Source organism: Dermacentor variabilis, chromosome 6, assembly GCF_050947875.1.
Source record: "Dermacentor variabilis isolate Ectoservices chromosome 6, ASM5094787v1, whole genome shotgun sequence".
NCBI lineage: Eukaryota > Metazoa > Arthropoda > Arachnida > Ixodida > Ixodidae > Dermacentor > Dermacentor variabilis.
In genome coordinates, this window is record NC_134573.1 from 109,360,245 (window position 1) to 109,382,207 (window position 21,963).

General features: G+C 44.2%; 1 protein-coding gene across 1 annotated transcript in view; it reads right to left on the reverse strand.

The window, feature by feature from the left end:
- Nucleotides 1-9,498: 9,498 nt before the first annotated feature.
- LOC142585005 (sodium-coupled monocarboxylate transporter 1-like) overlaps nt 9,499-21,963 on the reverse strand; it is a 34,301-nt gene continuing 21,836 nt past the window's right edge. The window contains exons 9-16 of the mRNA XM_075695426.1: nt 21,042-21,130; nt 18,538-18,647; nt 18,403-18,470; nt 17,755-17,841; nt 16,388-16,554; nt 14,377-14,474; nt 11,733-11,854; nt 9,499-10,765 (exon numbers count right to left, since the gene is read on the reverse strand). Of these exons, the coding sequence (XP_075551541.1) occupies nt 10,706-10,765; nt 11,733-11,854; nt 14,377-14,474; nt 16,388-16,554; nt 17,755-17,841; nt 18,403-18,470; nt 18,538-18,647; nt 21,042-21,130 (801 nt within the window). The 3' untranslated portion in view covers nt 9,499-10,705. The remainder of the gene's footprint in view (nt 10,766-11,732; nt 11,855-14,376; nt 14,475-16,387; nt 16,555-17,754; nt 17,842-18,402; nt 18,471-18,537; nt 18,648-21,041; nt 21,131-21,963) is intronic.

The following is a 21,963-nucleotide window of genomic DNA, read 5'->3' on the forward strand; positions in this document are numbered from 1 at the left end:
CCCAAAGCGTGGGACAAAATACATGGGCATTCCAATTACGTTTGTGTTTCAGTGCATGAAAGAGCGATTTGTTAAAAAACTAAATGGACCACCAGAGTATTTTTACAATGAGCTTTATGGCGCATTCTCCAAACTGGTGCCATTCTGGAAATTCATTCCAAGTGGATGCGCCTAACAAACTCACCGGCTACAATTCATCACTTGCAATGTATGCCTCTATTATAATTAATTAGGAAGGTAATTAGTAGATTATCGTTGATTATTTGAATATGTATTTTGCTTTTTCATGCCGATAATCTGTGCCTGTCTGCAGAATCAAGCTGAAGGACTATAATTATGTTATTTGCAACATCCTATCATTTTCAAATTCCGTAAAACTTAAGTGTGACCACCCCATATAGGATGCTCTAGTGGCCACCTGCACACTTTAAACTGGGCAAGCTTACATAAATATTCGTATTCTTCTGCTGCTACTGCAGCTTTCATAGCCCTTAGGCGTGCGAAAAGAAGAAGCATGATCTTTTTGAAAACTTCCTTTCGCGACGTTGCTGAAGAAGTATGCTTTGTATCCTATCTCCCATGCACTTGGACGCACACACACACCTGGGCAGCTAATGGTCCAGCAACTTGAAGCAGCCGGTGACCTCATCTGTGCACCTCGTAAGAACTTGGGTCTAAGCTGATTTCATAGTCATACTGACTGCGGAACATGTAAATATCATGGTCATGCCGTTATTTGCCCAAGGTTGCCCAGTCAGGAGGATTAATTACTTCTTAGCATGCGCAAAACATATAATAAGCGCACTGTAACTTTATATTTAAAAAAAAGCTGTTTTCTTGTTACGGCTGTAATTTGCGGACCAAGACGTGCGCTCCAACTCATGCCTTGAATGTGTTTCACCGATCCTTAAGAAGCTTCATAGCGCGACCCAGATACTCTGTGTGTGGTGGCGTTATCAGTTTGTTTTAATCTCTTCTCAATCGAGCGCTTATCTTCGTAGTCAGTAGTAGCAAAAGGAAGTAACTTATACGACCCCGGAAAGCATAACTGTTTCTTTCTGACAGAGTCACAAGAATTGGAGAGTTCCGGGTTGTCACTAAATACGAAATGATAAGGGTCTTGCACTCCATCTCCAGGTGGAAAGCGTAACGATATGATAGAATGACGGTGGCTTTGGCAAAAGCTTGCGACCCTTTGCACAAGGAGTCATGATGACATGAGCGCCAAGACATGACCATAAGTACAGTACGAGAAAGACAACACGGGCGGGAAATGGACGCACACAGCTCCGGCTTTCACTAAATTTGAAGCAAGTTAGCGCGGTGTGCGTCTGCTCTTGTCCATCTTGTCTTCCTCGCGCTGTACCCTATTGTCATTACCCACCAACAGGCCCAACATCCTTCACTATTAGTTCGATGACCCTGCTACAGTGATGTTAATCGACCAAGATGACAGCATATAATTGAAATATTATTGATCAATTAGACTAATCTCTGTATTGCAGAACGTGTGCAGTTCATTCCAGTTAATTCATAATATTCATAATTCGACGTCAATTAATCTCACTTCTCCCTCGAACGCACTGGAAATTCCAGCCGAGAAACTGTGCATTGCTATACAGAGAAGCACCGTTTAATTCAAATGCGAAACCATTACGTGTCGCTTAATTCAACCCTTGCTAACCCCTACTGGCATCCCCTCATGTGCGCAGCACTTACTAAAAGCTCAGAAGAAATTCAGCAGACGAAACTAATGACTTCCTTGGTGAGAACCTTTCTTTTTTTTATACTTTTTTTACCAACCAAGCAATAATTGGGTAGCAATAATTGGGCAATAATTGGACAGGGATAGCCGAGAAGCCAAGTGGGGATGCACGGTGTATTAGGAATGAATGTAGTAATTATTGTGGGAAAGTTTATGGGATTTGAGCCAGGAGTGGCCATGCAGATCTAGACGACTTCTCTGAGCAATGGCTCTACGCCGGTTTCGCCACAACGTTACCTCTTTGGTGGCAATAAAATGTTTCTCGTGATGAAAACGCCGCGATCAATAATGCGTGCAATAACAAAGTAATGGTGAAGTCAGCATGACAAGAGCGCGAAGGTGTTTTTATCATCGTGTGACTTGATTGGGACATCGATTTTCAGCCTTTCAGAACTTGGACAAGACTCAGTGATGCAAAAATAAATTCGCGATAACTTGCATGAGAGAGGTCGCGGCGACCCTTGGCATGTGACCCCTCTACCCTGCCTTCCACAGGCTGCGTCTTTCCATCTTACATTTGTCACACCTCACTCTTGTGTACCCTAATAGTACGGGTATTTTTATTCATAGGCAAACAACCTCCTCTTTTTACATGAGTGAATGTACGCGTGTTAGTATTTCCGGACGCCCTCCGCTATCTTGTTATTTATTTTTTAAATATGCTTCCCCCTTACAGAGAAGGTGTACAAATTGAGGTCTTGGTACTTGTAATTGCACGGTTCATGAAGGCCCGACCCCGGCCGTAGCATTGAAATTAATGGTTCTTTTTGGCTTTTACGAGCTGCGCCTTAACTTCTCTCTCTGTCTCACTATATATATATATATATATATATATATATGTATAGTACCACCATCACTTTTACTTCAGCAGGCTGTGTGTAGCGTGAGCTCCTGAAGAACACCTTACAGTGTGGTGAGCGCGGTATGGATCCGGGACCTCAAAGAGGTGCGACGTATTGCTAACGCATTTCTATAGTATTTACCCAATAATACTTTATTTTTATTTTTCCAGGGATAACCGTGATGAGCAGTCATGCCTTGTTGTTTTTTGTGTCTGCCTCTGTCCGCTGGCGACCGTCGCAGGATTGCCAGAGTGCTTTACAAGAACTTTAGAAAGAAGGGCAATTAATCCACGCGAACTGTCGTAACCAAGGCGCTCACGAAAAATTATTTCTCCAAAAAAGTTACAGAAAAATTACAGGTACGTAAGCATTACTTGCCCATTATTTTCCCCAAATATTTTGAGCGTAAAAAAAATTTTGGCCACCGTGAGGGCCATTTCCATTTCACAAAATTGTGGAAAACCAGGTGCAAAATAGAAATTCGCGAAAAATTCACCGTGTTGCGCAATTTCACAGAATTTGCGTTTTTACGTTGTCTGAACCTTCTTTCATTGTACAACAGTCTCATAAAAAGAACTGTTTTTTATTCCTCAGCACATAGGTTAAAATGCGCAAATTATAGCGTTCTAGGAGACTTTTCTCACAAAAAGCGATGAAGGCACAAAATCTGGAATTACCTTTACGGAACTTACACTAAAGGGTACTATGTTGTAAAATTTTATTTTAGGCTATGTGCTGCGCGAAGGGTCTAAAATAAGAAACCTGAATTTGGCAAAAACGCAATTTTTGCCTATGTTTAGACGTTGGTAACACACTAAGGCGGTCCACAAAAAAATAAGAAGAAAAACGGATATAATTTAGGAGCATAACAGCTTTCTCCACAGAAATTTCAATGAAAGTAATTTGCATTTTTATTAAGAAAATTTTTTTTCAATTTGAGTCCCTCCATTGCGTAATTTTGGTTCGCACTTCGGCTTCACCTGATAGCATGTTGGCGGTAAATACAAACAAGGGTGGTGTAGATGGTGGCCTGTGCGGTGAGGAATAAAAGCCGAGATCACCAGGAGTTCGTAAGAATTTGAATCTGAAACGTACGCTTACTTAAGGTAGATCGACATTGCTGACTTCCATGCTACTGGAAGTATACGTATGCGGGCGCCAATGCCTGAAGTGGTAGATCGTGCCACAAATCGCTTTCATCAGCGTGAACTTGGAGCACAACTTGAACGGCACACATTCAGTCACCGTGAAACAAGCGAGAAAAGATGAATACATTTAGTAAATATAGCTCATAGGCAGCTTTACTGAGCATGATTCACAAATGCCTTGATGTCCCCACTATGCTCCCATCTACTTTGGGCCAAGTAGAAAGCAATAGGCAAAATTGTTTGATAGGACACGCACCACAGAGCCTGTCTGATGTCCCGTCTCAGGAAATTATTTTCTCAGATTACTTTTATTGTATGGCCTCATTCGCAGCTTGAACCAAATCCATGTTTGTTCAATTGGTCGCTTGATGTTTCGCAAATGTGAACTTCCTCTGCTGAAGAGAAGGATGTCATTCCGACGCGAAGCGTGAAGCTTGAGCTGGTGATTGACTTGAGCTGGTGATACTGGCGCAGTCTTTTCACACAAATGGCTTTCCTAAACCTAGCGGAGAGCTCTGTCATTTTTTCAGTGGTACTTCTCGGCACCCAAATAGTCCTAATACCTTTCGTATTATCCCGGGCCCATGTAAAGTGTTGGTGCGGTGTAAGTATTTGCTTGTCATATGATCTTTGCAGGCTGGCTTTTACCGCTAGACGCTTTACTGTTCCACCGACGCCATCCCAGGCACTCTTGCCATGGGATGTGGCGAAGTTGCACTCCGCTGAGATGTTGAAATCTGTTTTCTGGCAGCAGAGGTTAATGAAGTTTTTCTTGTTTTTATATTGCAAAGCCGTTATACGTTATAAACGTATAAACGTTATACGACATTGATGACTTCGTTTTACGGCAATGACTTGCCGTAAAACGGCAATTGCGAGCTAACACAAAGCGGCGGATAAACCAAGAAAAATACTGAAGTTATTTACTTGCCTTGAATAGAAGGATGAGCAGTCTGAAAGAAAGTGTGCTTAATGAATGGAAGACCTTTCGTGAGTATCTTGAGTACCGCAGCTTGAAATGTGTAACCGGAAGCCGTGTCATGTTCTAACGAGTTCGAAATCGCAGAAAAGCACATGACAGAAATTTTCAGGAAGTGTCTGTTTGTCGGTAATAAACAACCACAGGATGCAGTGATCCTTGTGCGTTCCCCTAGTGAAATTGCTGCAGTGCGTCCTGTACTAAGAAACTGTTATTTTCAGCAAAGTCCATCAGCACAGTTGCTTAAGTGTCGTACACCTTTTCCTTCAGCTGTCTCAAGTACTGTGCCACTCGCTTAGACATGAAGTGGTAAGTTTCATTTTACTTAGCATGTGAATTAATCTTTCCGAAACCCTCGTCCTGTGGTAGGAATATAACTTGCAAGCCTCCTCCATGTTCCAGCTGATGAAGCAGCCAGTTTGCCAGCAATTCTGCAATGCAGCGCAGGCCTGGGCACTTGTCCCATTTGTCGAGCATGCTGGCCTCATTCTCCAGATTGCACACTGTTGTCGCCAGTAAGCCTTCTTGTGTGTTTTTTTTTTTTATTCCAGAAGGGCGTAGTATCAACTCGAAGTTTTGGTCAGTTGTACAAACGCAAACCATGTGCGTGCCGGGGCCGCCAGATAGAACACAACACGAAGGACGCAGGCTTGCAAATGTTAAAAAGTCGCTTGTCATTTGAGAGTTTTCCCTTCAATTCTCATGGAGTTCTTTTAGGTTTATTAACAAAATGCGCTTTTCATGCCCTCGCAGCACATCCTTCTTTCCTTGAAGGCAGCCTGAAACACTGTCGGCTCTAAAACACTGCTTGACCGAAAACTTTACTTCATGCACTATACTGGCCGACCTTTCTTTGGTGGCATACTGAGTGTCTCACTTTCAGACCTCCCTTTTACGGCCTTACGAACCTCTCGCTCAGAAACGCCAAAAAAAAAACTAATAATCTTCTTAGGCGGCCACGATGCGGGCGCGCCCCAAGGTCAGTATTTGTATTCTCTTTGCGCGATTCTCCTCCTGCGCGAACTTACAAATTAATTTATTCATTAATGAAACGAAGTCGCAGAGGGAATACTCTTAGTTCGCGTCTGCCGCAGGGCTGCGCGACTCATCCAAACTCAGGTGCGCACAAATGGTTTTCTCCAAGGTCTCCTTAACTTTCTTGGCTTTCTTTTTTTACATATGATGCTCTGCGTTTCTGTTCCCGCTTTCTGTTAACAGGACTTTCGCCAATGGTTACCAGGGCTTCGTTCACGTGGTCCGGAATCATAACGTCCGGGAAAACTGGATATTCTTCTTCGCTTTTTGTACCATAGGCATGATCTTCCGGAAGCGAAGCATCAAAATCTGTTGTGGTTTGCGGCTCGTAGCACATTCGAGAGCACATTTGGCACAGTCTGCCTGTAGGAATCACGCCTAGAGAAGGGTTACGGTTTACGAGAGCCACTGTAATCCTCGACGCTCGGCGGCGATTTTGTGTGTGTGTGTGTGTGTGTGTGTGTGTGTGTGTGTGTGTGTGTGTGTGTGTGTGTGTGTGTGTGTGTGTGTGTGTGTGTGTGTGTGTGTGTGTGTGTGTGTGTGTGTGTGTGTGTGTGTGTGTGTGTGTGTGTGTGTGTGTGTGTGTGTGTGTGTGTGTGCGCGTGCGTGCGTGCGTGCGTGCGTGTGTCTGTGTGTGTGTGTGCGTGCGTGCGTGTGTGTGTGCGTGCGTGCGTGCGTGCGTGTGTGTGTGCGTGCGTGTGTGTGTGTGTGTGTGTGTGTGTGTGTGTGTGTGTGTGTGTGTGTGTGTGTGTGTGTGTGTGTGTGTGTGTGTGTGTGTGTGTGTGTGTGTGTGTGTGTGTGTGTGTGTGTGTGTGTGTGTGTGTGCGTGCGTGTGTGTGTGTGTGTGTGAAATGGGTTAGAACACCATTTCAAGGCGAGAAATGATGAATTCTTTGTCAGGTAGACCTGGTAATAGTGGCCACAAACTGCCATTACTTCTTTCTTCTGTTTCAAGAGGAGGGTCAGGAGGTGGAGGTCAATGTCTCTCAGGTCCGTCACGCTGATTAAGTATTGCTCCTTTGTTTGAGAGGTTCTGTGGCAACCGTTGGGTTCGAAAGATCATGGCATTAGGTTTCCGTCTAAAGAAAACGAATGAGCAAGCAAAAACGAACTTTTAATTTAGCGTGAAATGTCAACATTTTCGTTGCCTTTCTGTACAAACAGTATCATCAGCAAGGACATATTAATTGTTTGATCTGAGCGCGCAGGCTTAACCAAACTAGGCCCAATGAATTTGGGTCCATTGCGTTGCGCATCTCTTTGTTTTGCACCAGCTACGTTGCGCGTGTCTCTTCATGCAACTGAATCAGCTTACACTCTGTAAAAGAGACAATGAATGTGATTCATATACGATCCTCGTAGCCACTAAATCTTTGTCTTCCGTGCGTTCGCATGGTCATACTGATATTTTCGTATAGGGAGAAAGAATGCCTCGAACCTATTTCAATTACTGGCTACGTTTTACGACATTGATGACTTCGTTTTACGGCAATGACTTACCGTAAAACGGCGATTGCGAGCTAACATAAAGCGGCGGCTAAACCAAGAAAAATACTGAAGGTATTTACTTGCCTTGAATAGAAGGATGAGCAACGTCATGCTGGTTGCCTTCAGAAGACGCACTTGATTCTTCCATGTCTCTATTTCACATTTATGTTCCGACTCTGCCACTTGCACCGCATTGAACCTCGTGATGCTGCCAAGCCGGCGACCAAAGCATGTCTGATAAATGCGATAATGGCCACGCTCATGCTTTTTTTTTTTCGGTTGACGTCAGCCTAATTATGGTGGGTAGAGGAGTAGCTGTGTCGAACGACCCATCTGGAGTGTAGTTCACCCCTTCTCCGCATCATGACCGAAAACGGCGCAGTGCTCAGTCAGTGTCTCCTATAGAAGATGCCTGCCGCGTGAGCTGTGAAGCTGGTTCCGGCCCCTCTCCTCTTTCACCTCTCCACCAGGGTCGGCTACGAGCACTAGTTGCGGTGGCTGGTCGAAACTTGAATCACATTCTCCGGCCTCCGAGATGTCAGCGGCGTCTTTTGCGATCCCGGAGGCAGGACCCATGGTCTTTCGTGAAGCTTAGAGTGCGCGCCAGCCTAGTAATCGTCACTTCCTCCGCAACAGGAAGCGGGGTCGGCAGGGAACGCCGTCTGCGTGACTACCCTTAACTACAGGAACCTCCGCTCCAATGGGAAAGCTAGGGACGCGGCAGGCATCTAGTAAAGGAGGCATTGGCTCAGTACAACAGTTCTTAGCGGCGCATGTCGTCTGCTACTTGTGGCAAACGGCACGCAACAAATAAAGCATGCAAAATGAAAAACTGTCATCTGTAGCCGTCAGTTCGTGCAATGAGGAGATACAGGGCTCTATTATTGTATGTTTGCAAGTTGCTAAAATATGTTGAAGCTTCTGCGACGAAAAGATGAGCGGCGTGGTTAGCAGCAACTCATCCGCGATGAGCATCCGAGCTGATCCTCAAACACACTTCTTATTTTCCCTGCGTAAAGAGACGACGCGCGCAGGAGAACCGCTGTACTCACTGTTGCGTCATGACGAGAAGTGGTGAACTACGGTCGGTCGACACACCTTACCATCTAGCCACCAGAACCTTATGGTTGAGACTTCATATCTATTTGAGCCAACTGACTGTCAGAGCTGCATTCAATAATTATTGTACAACTTTTTTATTATTGGGGGCTTTGGGGTATTTAAGCCAATGATACTGTTAGTTTTTTACTTATGTTTGAAATCGCGTTTGTATGTAATATACAAAAAGAATACAGTACTGAAGCAGCAACCGAAAACCTTATATAATGGATACAACACCACATTCAGTTGGTTTGCATTTCCCTCCAACATGCTATAGGGTGAAGCCGAAGCGCGAACCAACGTAATCCAATGGTGGAACTAAAATTCAAAATTTTTTTTAAATAAAGACGCCAATTACAGTTATTAAAATTTCTGTGGAGAAAGCTGTTATGCTTCTCAATTATATCCCCTTTTCTGCATATTTTTGGGGGGACCACCTTAGTGTGTTACGAACGTTTAAAAATAGGCAAAAATATCGTTTTTCCCAAATTCAGGCTTTTAGTTTAGAATTCTTGCGCAGCACATAGGCTAAAATAATGTTTTACAAGATAGTACGTTCTAGCGAAAGTTCTGTAAAGGTAATCACATGTTTACTGCTTTGACCGCTTTTTGCGAACAAAATTTCCCAAAACGCTATAATTAGCGCATTTTCACCTCGGTGCTAGAGAATAAGGAACAAATTTATTTTATGAAACTGTTTCATAATGAAAGAAAAATGTTCATACAACGCAAGAACGCAAAATTCTGAAAAATTGTGCAAAACGGTTGATCATTCGCGAATTTCCTTTTTGCGCCTGGTTTTCCACCATCTTGTGAAATTTAAATGGCCCTCACGTTGCCAAATTGTTTTTTCTGCTCAAAATATTTTGGGAAAATACTGTGCAACTAGTGCTGATGCACGTGTAACTTTTTTGTAATTTTTTTTAGAGAAATGATTTTTCTCGGTTGGGACAGTTGGCGTGGAATGACCCAGAAACAAATTTTCCCCAGTTTCCTCCATGACGCGAAGCCGAGAATAATGCACCTGGAGAGTGGGGTGGAACCGCCAGCTGCTATGATTGCCTGACGGCATCCTCTGCAGATCATCAATAAATGGTGTGGTTCAACTCGGGTGCAGAGAGGTGACACAGAAAGCACGAGGAAACAGACACAACTTTATCAATAACACCGGGGCTTGGATGCCAAGTGAACGACGAAAGTACGAGACATGGACGGAGATAAGAATTGTAAATTGTTCGTATACGAGTGGCACTGTGTTCTGTAGCACGTCCGCAAGACGTGCTCGGCGCGTGCATGAAATGCACACCTATGTCGTCGTTGGCACCGAAGCCGCACTGCCGTGATGTGTGTGCCATCGGTGATGGCGACGCTCGCTTTTGTGCACGCTGTTCCGTGGAAAGTCGCTGGCCGCCAGGAAACGGTCCGTCATCGTTTCAGTGCAAGGTCGGCAAAACGCAGTCTTCACTTCGCGAGTGGTACGACTTCACCACCAGCCCGATGGTATCGAGCAGCAGGATAGCCGGCCGTGGACAACAGAGCAGTCCAGGGACAGGAGAGGCCACTTCTGCAGCGGGACAGCAGGCCGCGGACACAAGCACAACTTGGTGTTGATGCAGCGCGACACAGCCTGCCTAAAGATTCCCAACTGACAAAGCAGTCTATTCGCTGCAATTTTCGGAAGCTTTCGATGCTCCCTAATTAGTCCCTCCCCATCAAGAGGCCAAGCTGCTTGGAGGCTAAACTACTTCTTGTAATCAAAATGGGTTCAGCATACAGGCCAGCTTGCCCATTGAAGATGGCGCGTAACTTTCCCGCTTTGTGCAGACAGCGGCGAGTCTGGCAACACGGAGCACGTGAAGTGGTCCCGACGGCGGCTGTAATGCGAAGCGAAACGTATTGTTTGATATCCTTGAGAATACTTTGATGAGATTGTGTACAACGTCCTTTAGTGTTTCCTGAAGGTCATCATATCTGTAGAAGGAAAATATCCCGCCCTCTTGCCCTTCTTGGCACATTGGTTTTTCCGAGGTGCGGTGACAAGTGGACATATTGTGACAGAGGGACTACAAGCGCTCCAAGTGCCGGCTTAGGTTGTCAAGCTAAGCCCGCCGGCATGAAAGGGCTGTATTGCATCGTTCAATTTATATATAAAGGCCACACTGCAGAAGCATTTAGCTTCTTCGTTGCGTTCTCAAATTCTTAAAAATTCGTTTGTGAATGATACGTCTAAGTGTAGATTCAACTGCCCTAATGACTAGAAGTTTTTCAGCCTCCTGATTAGACCACTTCTTGCCTCGAACGGAAGTGAAATGTGGCTTTCCGAGGTGACCTTTTTACTGGGTGCTGCTTAAGTGTGATGATTGGCCTCCGAAATCAGGGCTATGAGCTCCTTCGGTGACGCTCCATTCTGTGGAAGAAGAATATATACAAAACTGTCAGACACTGTAATTCGGCAACGTATAGAAACGGAGTTTGATATATAATTGTGTTTGATAGCCTTGATAAATTTCTTGTTTTCCAGAACAAATCCTTCTATCCTGAATAGCTTACTTAGTTTTCGAATAATATTACAATGCTCTGAGCTGTCAATGGCATTGAAAATTTTTTATTTTATCTGTGCTTTGCTGGTTTCTACAGCTCTTGTGTTATATTTCCTCAATCTCCTGCTATATGCTAAAGTTTCTAACTTAGGGATCAGGAATTTGTGCTGCTGCGCCCTTTCTCTTCACTTTTTTTTTATTCTGTACTTTTATCTACAGGCCAACTCGTACTACTCGATCACCTCATTTAAATTACTCTGGTTCAATGTGCACCCTGTCAAGGAACCCCAATATGAACAAAAATCAATTAAGCTTCATCGGAATTAAGACTGCGAATGCATGCTGGCTTATGAAGATGAGACGAAAACGAGGCCGCCGCCGCCGCAGCGACAGAACTAGCTGGAGTACACTGGTCGACGTCCCCAAGCATGTCTGTAATTCCTGAGCAGCGATAACTGCGCATAAGTGACACCTTTTAGCAGGACCATTTATGTTAAAGGGCTCGGGAGTTTTAGCTTGCTGTGTAGAAGTCGCGAAGCTACCCGTGTTACGGTAAATACACCTGATAGCCTCAGATTTGCTAGCTATATCTTGCTGCCGAGTTCCATGGCTCCCGGAAGTAGCGATTCCTTCCTGATGCGTACTATCATTGTTCTAGATTATTTCGAGTTAAAGCCGCTCATGTACAGTACAACACTGCATGCATGGAAGCACGGCTAAGTTGAGCTGGAACATCTAAAGATCTTGCTGTCACATCGCCACCTGTTAAATACGATTGGCGGTGTGCGCGTACGCACAGCTTTGATGGGTTGGACCAATGTTTAGTGAACTGACCACAGGGAAGGCCTCCTTGAACTGGTTGAGTTCGCCGCTCCTCTTGAGTGCCTTGTTTCGCATAAACTTCCGAACGAGCGGAAAGACGTACGCGGGATCCACGTCGTCCGCCTCACTCCATTCTGCGAACAAGAACGATATTCAGTTTGGTTACGTCGACGGCTGCAACCAGCGGTTCACCGCCCAGCCTTCACCTGAGTGTTAGAAAAGTACTCTAGAACAAGGCAAGCGGTTGTCAATTAATGCCTATCATGAGAGTGAAATTCGTCTCAAAACAAGGGCGAGATTCACGCAAGCGAGCGTAGACGGTACGATAGTTTACCGAACTGCACGCTTTCTTTACACCTGTAGTTCATCAAACTGTTTCGAGTTCGCAGAAAATCTTTGTGCAGGGTGTCCCAGCTAACATTACTCAAGCTGCTAAATAAAGTGATGCAATACACCATTCTGACACCTAAGGTGTCCGGTCACATGTTCTTTTTCACCACCAGCATGTTTTATGCACTAATTCGAACGCTGACTAATTATGAAGGAATATTTCGTTAACTTCTTAAATATTCAAATTAAGAGTGTGACTTCGCATGGAAAAGCTGTTGCTGCGTCCTGAAACATCTATATTCAGTGGTTATCAGCGCACTATGTAGTACGTAATTGTGTGTGTGTGTGTGTGTGTGTGTGTGTGTGTGTGTGTGTGTGTGTGTGTGTGTGTGTGTGTGTGTGTGTGTGTGTGTGTGTGTGTGTGTGTGTGTGTGTGTGTGTGTGTGTGTGTGTGTGTGTGTGTGTGTGTGTGTGTGTGTGTGTGTTCTCTTTTTTTGTAACGCACGTAATAGTTTTTGTACTTTTGATTGTAACGATATGAAAAGATCGACGTGATTAAGCGTTCTTCGATGATGATGGCGGTATCCCCTTTGAAACGGGGCGGTGAAAAATAGTCACCTAGCCCGCTGGAGTTATTCAGACAAACTATACCTGTTTTTCATTCCATAGCATTTTGGTATACATGTGCTTAATCTCTCTTTCTCTTCCTCGGCAATTATCTACCTTGTACGGTACCTATGCGTGTAATGTATCCGGCTGTATCAACCTCTTCCTTGCTACTTTTTCCACCAATAACCTAAACGTCTTGTGCTTATCTCGACTGCTGACCGGTTGATGCTTCCGTGCACTTTAAGTTTAAGTGCTTCTGGAAGGTTTACGTTTACCTACGGGTCTCGCTCGGTGGAATGCCTGCCTGTTCCAGTACGATGTGCCGAGTGGTCCCCGGATGTTTACTGCAGCACACACATGCCTCATCTAGTTGCGAATGACGAGCACCACAATTCCCCCGCCACGACACCTGCGTCCCTAGAAGTGATTCGAAGAAACTAATTGAGCTCACTGCCTGAATCAGTACACCACCTGGAAGACGACAAGCAGTGGCCGTTGGTGCTGGCTTTTTGTGATTGTGAGCTGCGAGTTGCGCCTGCCGCTCACAGCAGTCGTGATGACCAGGTGCCGTTAGACTTTTGAGGTCACTGGAATCGCGGTGCGTTTGCGCGTAATCGCGCGGCTCTTCCTTTCTTTTTAAGCGCGAAAAAAGATTACACGCGACATAACGCGTAGAAAAGAACCGGAACAGATCTTTAAGGGCGCAGCAATAGCTTTCCTATTGGAAGCTACGCCATTAATTCAAAGATTTTGAAGTTTATTTATGACCGTTCCATAACTAGTCAGGCAATTAGTTCCCAACAAATATCATGGTGAAGAAAGAGGACTGACGACCGAACGAACGCCACAGGGCTCACAATCGCACGTTTTACGAGCTTTTGCTTATTAACAGCTTGGCTTATGTTAGCTGGGACACCCTGGCTATTCTGATCCAAAGTTTGTTCTAAATCTTTGCGGTATCTTCATGGAGTTGCCGAGACATTTCGCTCACACATTCGCGTTGAAAGTCGACGACGAGCACTGGACAAATTCATAGCATGAGGCTCTTCTTCCTGAAATAACTAAAACTCAATTTCATCCGATAGCTTTAAAGATTCACTCTGCCACATGAACATTAGGCACTACTGGAATGCATGCGTAAAATGTGTAAGGGAGACTGGAAGGCTCAGGTCAGGTTAAGGGCTGCTGGTTTTTTGTCTGAAAATCATCGTTCACTTTCCTACAAATACGGCTCAGGAAAGTACTCTGGTGTACCAAAGCATAAAAACACACCGGCTGGCTTGTTTTATGCGAGCAATTGTGCTTGCACAGTGAATTACAAAATGATCTGGCACGTCACACGCCTAGGACGAGGTCAAATGCGCTCATAAGAAAACGTTGTTTCAGACATACTGTGGACTGAGAGGTGCCTCAAGATATGTCCCCCCCCCCCTTTTTTTGTAGCAGAAACCAGCTAATCACGTGCACGTGGTAAAGTGCAACTGCAAATGTTATGCCATCGGTGCAAAAAGGGCCCAGACTTCTCAACACAAGCAAGATCAGCTCAGCATTTTCTTTAATGGTACGACCAATTGCCTCACACATTATCTACAAAAAAAAAAGGCTACGCTGTGTAGCTTTAGTGTTCTTCAACCGAGAATTTGACAATATTACACGGTGATTTATGTTCTCTAGAATAAAGTAGAAATACGGTGAAACATTTATTGCAAACACTTACCGAAAAGTAGGCTTACGGTCACAGAGACGGTCACGTGCACGGTGAATCCAATGAAGGCAAACCACATGAAAGAGATGTGATAGAACTGGTAGACTCCACTGTAGGGGAAAAGGCGGGAGGGTGTTTGTGTAGAAGAAAAGAGTAAATATCGGTTCCGCGATGTAGCTCACACTAAGAGCATTAGAGTCATACTGAGGCGAAACGCTAAGTTCATTTACATTGATAAAGTATTCCTTCAAAACCGTTTTTTCATCAGTTTCACAGAAAAAGATTGATTACTATAACAGAACACGAAGGTTTATCTTCTACTCTTTTTCATTTTTTTTATTTCATGCAGCACCAGTGGTACGCCAGGGTAACGTCGTGAGTTTCAAAGTATCTTTCTGTATTCGGGCCAAACTAAATCTCTCGAAATATAATTTCAGTCTTATACCCCTATTGAATACAATGTAGTTTATCATTTCCAATAAATATATTCGCTAGTGCCGTGTAGACTGCGTCACAGCCTATTACTAGATGGGCGTTGCTACCCACATTTCCTTCTTACGTCTTTTCTTGCTTATGAAACCTCTTATTGTGGTAGCAATGACACTGTGTGGGCAATGCAGAATAGTAATATACTAATGCCGGTCAAATTATTTTTCTGTTTAATGTGTCTCCAACCTTAGGCACAGGACGGGTTGCTCTACTGGAAGTAGAGCACTTCTTTCATATGAGCATCTCCCTCGATCAAATATCCGCACAATATAATTCAGCAATGAGTTTACAGTTGTGTGCTTTGAAACGCTGCTGTAAAATTGCAAGGCAACCTTGTGATAAAAGTCGGTCACTTGCTGCGACACGTATTCAGTTTACACTGGTCGCGGGCATGTGTGTGTATGTATACTATGTGTATGTGTGAGCATGCGCGTGTGTGGGTGGGTGTGCGTGATATTGCGATATTTGTTTATCAGTTTTTTAGTTTCTTTCATCCAATTCTATTTATTTCCTGACTGCATAGTTCTCTCAGAAGGTCCCTGACCTCCTAAATGCAGTCACTGTCTACGGGGCTTCGTTCTGTATATCGTAGTTCGTGTGTTACGTTTAAATGATAAATGATGATTCGATTTGATGCTTTTATAAAACTGCATGGATCGTATACTTTAATTCCTCTTGCTCAGGTGGGCAGTCTAATTCATTGGCATTGCGTGATAAATTGCAATGTCAAGGTAAGTAAGCAAAGACATTCGCTAATGATGTTTTTATTTTTACGTTAAAGTACATGTCATTGCCTAATTAAAGCCGACAGCTGTTGATGTCTGCTTAGCAGATATATTAAGGTTACCACCATTACTTTGAAGGTTTCTGTCTCTCAAATGTACTTCGAAGTATCTTGGCGTTAATAATTATGGTAGTAGCTTCCCCAAAGCCTCCGTCTGGCAGTTCATGGAGATATCATCACTTTTTTGGCAGATACTGAGGACGAATATATCGGAAGTGGTGCCATTCTTTGGATGTACGCTACGCAGACATGGTCATGATTCCTCGGCTTCGATATCGCAATTGCAACATCCGTAATAATGGAATAATTAAAGGGTCATTTCGAAATTTTCGATTTGCTACTGGGAGATTGTAATTTGCCAGACTAGTAACAGAGCCAGGCGCTGAACTTCATCTGGAAAGGCAGAACAGGGATATTTTAAGAAAAGTTATGGAATGACGAGTCATGATAAAGCACGATTGCTTCACACATGAATCACACGTATGACTGGCTCATACATGTTCTGTAATGACATGGTGCAGTGTACTCCTTACAAAAGCAGCTCGTTGTTCACAAGAGCAGGTTGTCGGGAGAGTCATGACAAATAACTTGCTGTGCACAATAACAAGACATAATGAGACACAGCCACATAGACATACATAGTTCCTATTCGTGGAGCTCGCTTTGTGATTGTGGTTGTCTCTCGCTTTGTCGCGTTATCACACGCTGCGAGTTCTTCACCTCAGTGTGAATGCCAAGTGGCCTACCAACCTCGGCCGGGGAAGTGGGTCGTACGATCCGGAAGTGATGGTCTCGTTGAAATGCGAGCATCCCGCCGTCGTCGTCGGCAGATTGTGGTGTTTATGCGGGTACAATATGGATCCCAGGGCTATCCAGCCGGTAAACATTAGCGCTGCCACGGTTCCAGCGAATACGCCCTGCAAGAGGTATCGCAGCTCTGTACCGATCTCGAAGCTGCATTGTTGTAGTTACACTACAAACCTTTTATTATTTTTAGTTTTTATTTTGTTATTTATTTATTTAGCACCTGCAGTGCACAATTGGGCCTTATTGTGGAGGGTTAGAAATAGCAATAATTTCGTTTGTTGCAAGCCATTCGAGTGGAAGCGACGTACTCCTTAAAATATGCAAATATGCAACTTTCTGCAAGCAAACTATGGTCTCATAAGCATGTTCGTCTGCTAAACATCGCAAAAAATTAGCTCTTCACTATACCTAATAAACAGGGGTCCGTATTCTCAAAAAGCTTCTACGCTATCGAAGTGCTGGTAAGGGCGAATTCCGGCGAATCCTGGTGCAGGACGTAGCATTAGCGAATGTGGTCAGTCATTAGCGGAGACAGCTTACGTACAAGAAACCTTGCAAATTCGGTCTCCGGTCTTGCAAATGTGGATACGGGTCAAGGGCTTGCATTCACAAAACTTTATTATGCTAGAACCGTTCATTAGAGGAAAGTAGAGTCAGTCATGACGCTGAGAAAAGGCCTTCAGCCGATGGCTAAGAGCCCTCACGAACAAGAAGCTTTGCGAATATGACCCCAGATTTCTAAAGTAAACGAAGAAAAAGATGTGTGAATATTGCTTAGCCATCACAAGATTTTCGAGCAAATAGAAATAGTTGGCTGAAAACAACTGGTCCACGGGTCTTGCAGTTCTCGACTTGCAGTAGGGACGCACATTTATACAGAGCGTTAGCCTCCGGGCTCTTCCCTACTGCACAGTCTTTACTCAGAGCCTTTGCGCATCGAGGATTATAGCTCCTGTTATTGTTCCTTGGCGAACAAAGAAGGTCCAATGTTGTTTCGTGCGTTACACGACACATGAAAATTCACTTTCCGGATATTCCCCATGACATCAAAAATGCTTGAGTAGAAGCAAGTTCCCAGGCTCTGCCGTGCTCCTTGCCGAGTAGCTCTTCACAACGAAAAGGAAAGTATTGCTTACTATATTGTTAAACTTTAGCACCAGACAGACGATAAAGCTGCGAAATCAACTGTAGCAGCCCAGTAGTGAGTGTTATACGCACAGATCTTTCCACTATAAAGGCACAGCACACTTGAGGCGCGTTATTTTATGAGCATTTCGTCAGTGTTGCGTGTGGTGTTAGCTTCCACTTACCTTTTTCTTGACGCAGGGAAAAAGCAAGCCCAAGAGAAAGATGGCCACCTGTGGACCAGTCAGGGCTCCTCCAAGGGATGAGACAGCCTGCGTTCATAAAAAAAAAGATGAGCCCCACTCGAGGACGGCGAGTATTCCTGGATTTCTGTCGCCAACCTCGATTATTTAACCTGCTAGCGCTTTTAACCTTAGGCAAAACACTTCAGCGCCAGCAAACGTTTCTATGCTTCGAATTCGAACAACTGCACTTTTGTTTACAAATTTGATACAATGCCAGATGTACATGAGTAAAAACATCTTATGTACATCTCATGTACATGAGATGTACATGACTAAAATAAAAAAAATATGACTGCTGAAACTTGCGCTAACTTTAAATGTCCTTACTTCTTGTAACATGTAACCTAACGTGTGCAGGCGGGAGCACATGTGAGGATAAATTTCGTTCAGGAGCAGAGGTAAGATAAGCAATACAAAAGCGCACTCCCACTTGTCGTGCGAAGATTCATCTGATCAGAAATGTACTGTGGCCGCATACAATGAGCAATGAAGTTGAAACATAGCTCTGAGTATTGAAACTCAATTCATATCAAAGCGCGTGCAGAATATTTTTACCGATTACGTAAATCGAATCGGACGCGCGCTTACCTGCATGATGGATTCCATAGTTCCGACAAGAAATGCGATAGCCATCGAAATAATTCCGTACGTGGCAGCTGGAAATAACAGTTTACCGAAGTTAAGTTTCTTTATTGTATGAAATTCTTTCTAGCTACGACGTACCTGTCAACTTAGTTATCCGGAGAGCAGATGACTCAGAGGTTTTTAGGCAAGGGCGCAGGAAGTCTTCCCATGTCACAGCCGCTAGGGCGTTGTACCCGGATGAAAGCGTGCTGAAAAAAAAATTCACACTGCAGTTGCTTCGAGGTTATGTCATTTCTTAGACGCGTAACTACTGCATCCAACTGAATAATTTATTATCTCATTAGCGATTGCAGAAACAGAGGCCTGCACGTTCTACTTGGTTCTTTATTGTAGGGTGCCGTAATATTGCCGAGTCCATAAAAAGTAAGCTGTACGTGAAAACATTTTTTCTACATTAGTCCTAGTTCTTTGGTCTTCGCGACAAACCATGTCTTCATCCTTTGGCCTGTAGGCCCAACAAGTAGGCGTAGCTTTAGAGCTCATATATGATGTTGCGAGATAGTCACCTATCCTACTTGATTTATTCAGGTTTGCTATACATGTTTTTCATTCTAGCGTTATTGGATACATTTCCTCATTCTTCTTCTTCTTCCTCGTCAAACCGAATGTATCTACTTTGTGCCGCTACCTAAGCACCTATTACATGGTGTGCCACCCGGTACAATAATATGGAACTGCAATGCAATATGTGCACGCATAGACGCTAAGCGGCGCGCACGTCACATCGCATCGGTAGCCATATACAGTCACTCTAATCGCATGCAACCTCCCGCGCTAGGACGCTTGCATGGGGCATGTTTCCGTAGCAGCTAGCCAGCGTTGGCGTAGCATAGTGCTAGAGTAGCTGACTCCCGCGCAGAGGGCCTGGGTTCGATGTCAGCAGGAACTGGGGTTATTTTTTATCCTTCCTGGCGATAGATGCAACAGACACCGGCAGCGACGGCAAACAACATCGCCAGCTGAAACGGCTAATTGAATGAGCCCATAACAGCTTACGCTGTGAAAAAAAAATATGTCCGAAGAGGCGCGAATTGCATTCAGCCAGACATGTCATCATAACACAAAATGGTGCAGCAGCCCAAAGAACGTATCAAGAAAAACGTCTTGCTCTTGCGCAGCAAGCAGCGTAACCCTTCAGAACTTGTCAAGCTAAATCCCGTTCTGGGACCCTTCTGGCATCAGCAACGTGCAGATCGTTCCTGGCATAAGCAACGTGCGCAAACACACTGTTACACGTAGTCTGGTAAAACCCGAAGAGGGACTAAATTGTCATTCATTCTTACTTTCTACCTGCTTCCGCCAACGCTATTGTCGCCTTCGCGTCAAGAGTCAGGTCCTGAAGTAGCAACTTTTACAGCACCCCCTATAGCACGTGCAGGAAAACTCATCGTGACATCGGAGCAGCAAGCTACGACGCCATATCATCATACGTATGAGTTTCTTTGTCTTTCGTTTTTTTTTTGCATTTCAGATTGAGTATGATCAAATATTTATAACATCGCAGTCAAAAGAAGGCCCGACAAAAGGTGTGTTATTCCGTCAATACTGTGACTCTGTGTTTTGGTGATTGAAATTATTCTTGCAACAATAGACAACACTTCCAGTGAAAATTTCTGGAACAGGAAAACAAACATTTAGCATCGCCCTCTTCAGAAACCTATCACGCGCATGCATCCAGCTTTGAATGAGCCACTTCGAAGCTACATCCTTGTTTAATGCTAAAAAAGAGGGGAAAGAAGAAACGCAATAGCTAGAAACTAAGGGTAAGCGAATATTCGAAGTTTCAAACACGAATTGAATATTACACCCTGACTATTCATATTCCTATCCAAACTGGGACAATTCGGTGGGCTGAATATTCAGTATATTCGAATATTTCAATCTAACCAAATATTTCGCGACAACTGACTGTTAAATCTTGTTATTGTTCTTGCCTCCTAAACGCAAACTTCCGCCAAGTATCAGAAGTGAGGCAACGACAACATATTTCGAAGCAATGCCGAAACAAAATGGGCAATGCAGGCTTTCGTTTATGTTTTGCGGCAGGATCGCATTAACACCTCTAATATTTGCTTCTACCGTGTCATTTAGTGTTTAGTGCCGTGTAGTCGAGCAGCAGTTCGATAGTTTACATTACAAGCAGTGATCTCTTTCTTTGCAACGTGCTCTCTTACACATCTTTACGCTATATATGTCCTTCACCAGCTTCCTTATTTCTATTTCTGTAACTTCTGATACATTTTTTGGCGACAATTTATTCTGTGTTTTTTGAAAACTTGTCGTACAGCAGTCATTCTTTAATAGAAAGCTTGTTAACAACCAGGCTCTGAAGACGCGGGCGTGTTATTGTTGACAAAAACTGATCTTGTGCTTAAAACTGGTCCTTTTTATCTGGCACTTAACTAACTTTCTTGCATTAGACAATATGCCTGTAGGCATGGTGTCTAAATACAACGAAATAAACGTTCCTGCTGTAACCACATACGTCTGCGTTTAAATATTCGAGGTTCGACACTTATTATTGGTATTCGATTCGTATTCGGAAAGAACTGACATTTGCCCACATCTACTGGAAACCTCACCTGAGAGAGCTGCTGTAGACGGCAGCCGCCATCAAACCGGAGAGGCCGGGGTACTCGTGGAGCAGGTCTTGTACTATATACGGCATGAGCTGTAAAACACAGCAATAAATGTAATATTATTTTGCGTATATTATTCTAGACAACTGGAAATGCAAAGGATTGGTGACAACTTTTTTCTTCTTCACTACAATGGAGTGACACGAGTGTAAAAGAATGCCTCATTTGTCTATGGCTGTGCTCATTAAACTTTCCCCTTCAGCAGCAAGCGTTTCGGGCTCCAGCTTGCGCACTGAGAGCTAAGGCCCCGTCGCGGGCTTAGGACAGAGAAAACTGCACAGGGAGTACAATGTGGCTGACCACAGAACTCTCCCACTGCAATGTGGAATTCGAAGCACAGCAACCCACCGACACAGAACTCCCACGGCCGTTTCCCGTTTAAGGCGTCCGCGTAAGCGTCCCCTTGCCACTGTGGCCTCTGCGGTCTCTAGCGGAAAATTGTGTAACTTCGCCGTGCCTACGACGTTTGCTCGATACATGTATACTTCAGTGGCCAATTTACCCAGCTAGTGTTTTTTGCGGGCCTGGCTTCCGAAATCGAGTCATCAGTTGAGTCGTAAAGGGACAACTCCGACGGAGCTAGTAATCTGTTTTTCTAGTTTGCCGTTCTCCACCTCCAAACGGTACGTACAATATGGGCACGATCCATTTATACATAGTGCCGAAACACCGCGCTTGTCAAAGAGCACCTCATGGGACGCTTATTTTCCTTGAACATTTTAGCTGTTAGTTTGGGGGCAATGTCATCTCCTGTACATTCGCTCGATCGCAGTGATGAAAACTAACTCTGCCGCTGAAGAACATGCATTTGCAAGGACAGGCTTCCCTTTCATATAATAGCACTGACGCAGGACCTGTTGCTTAT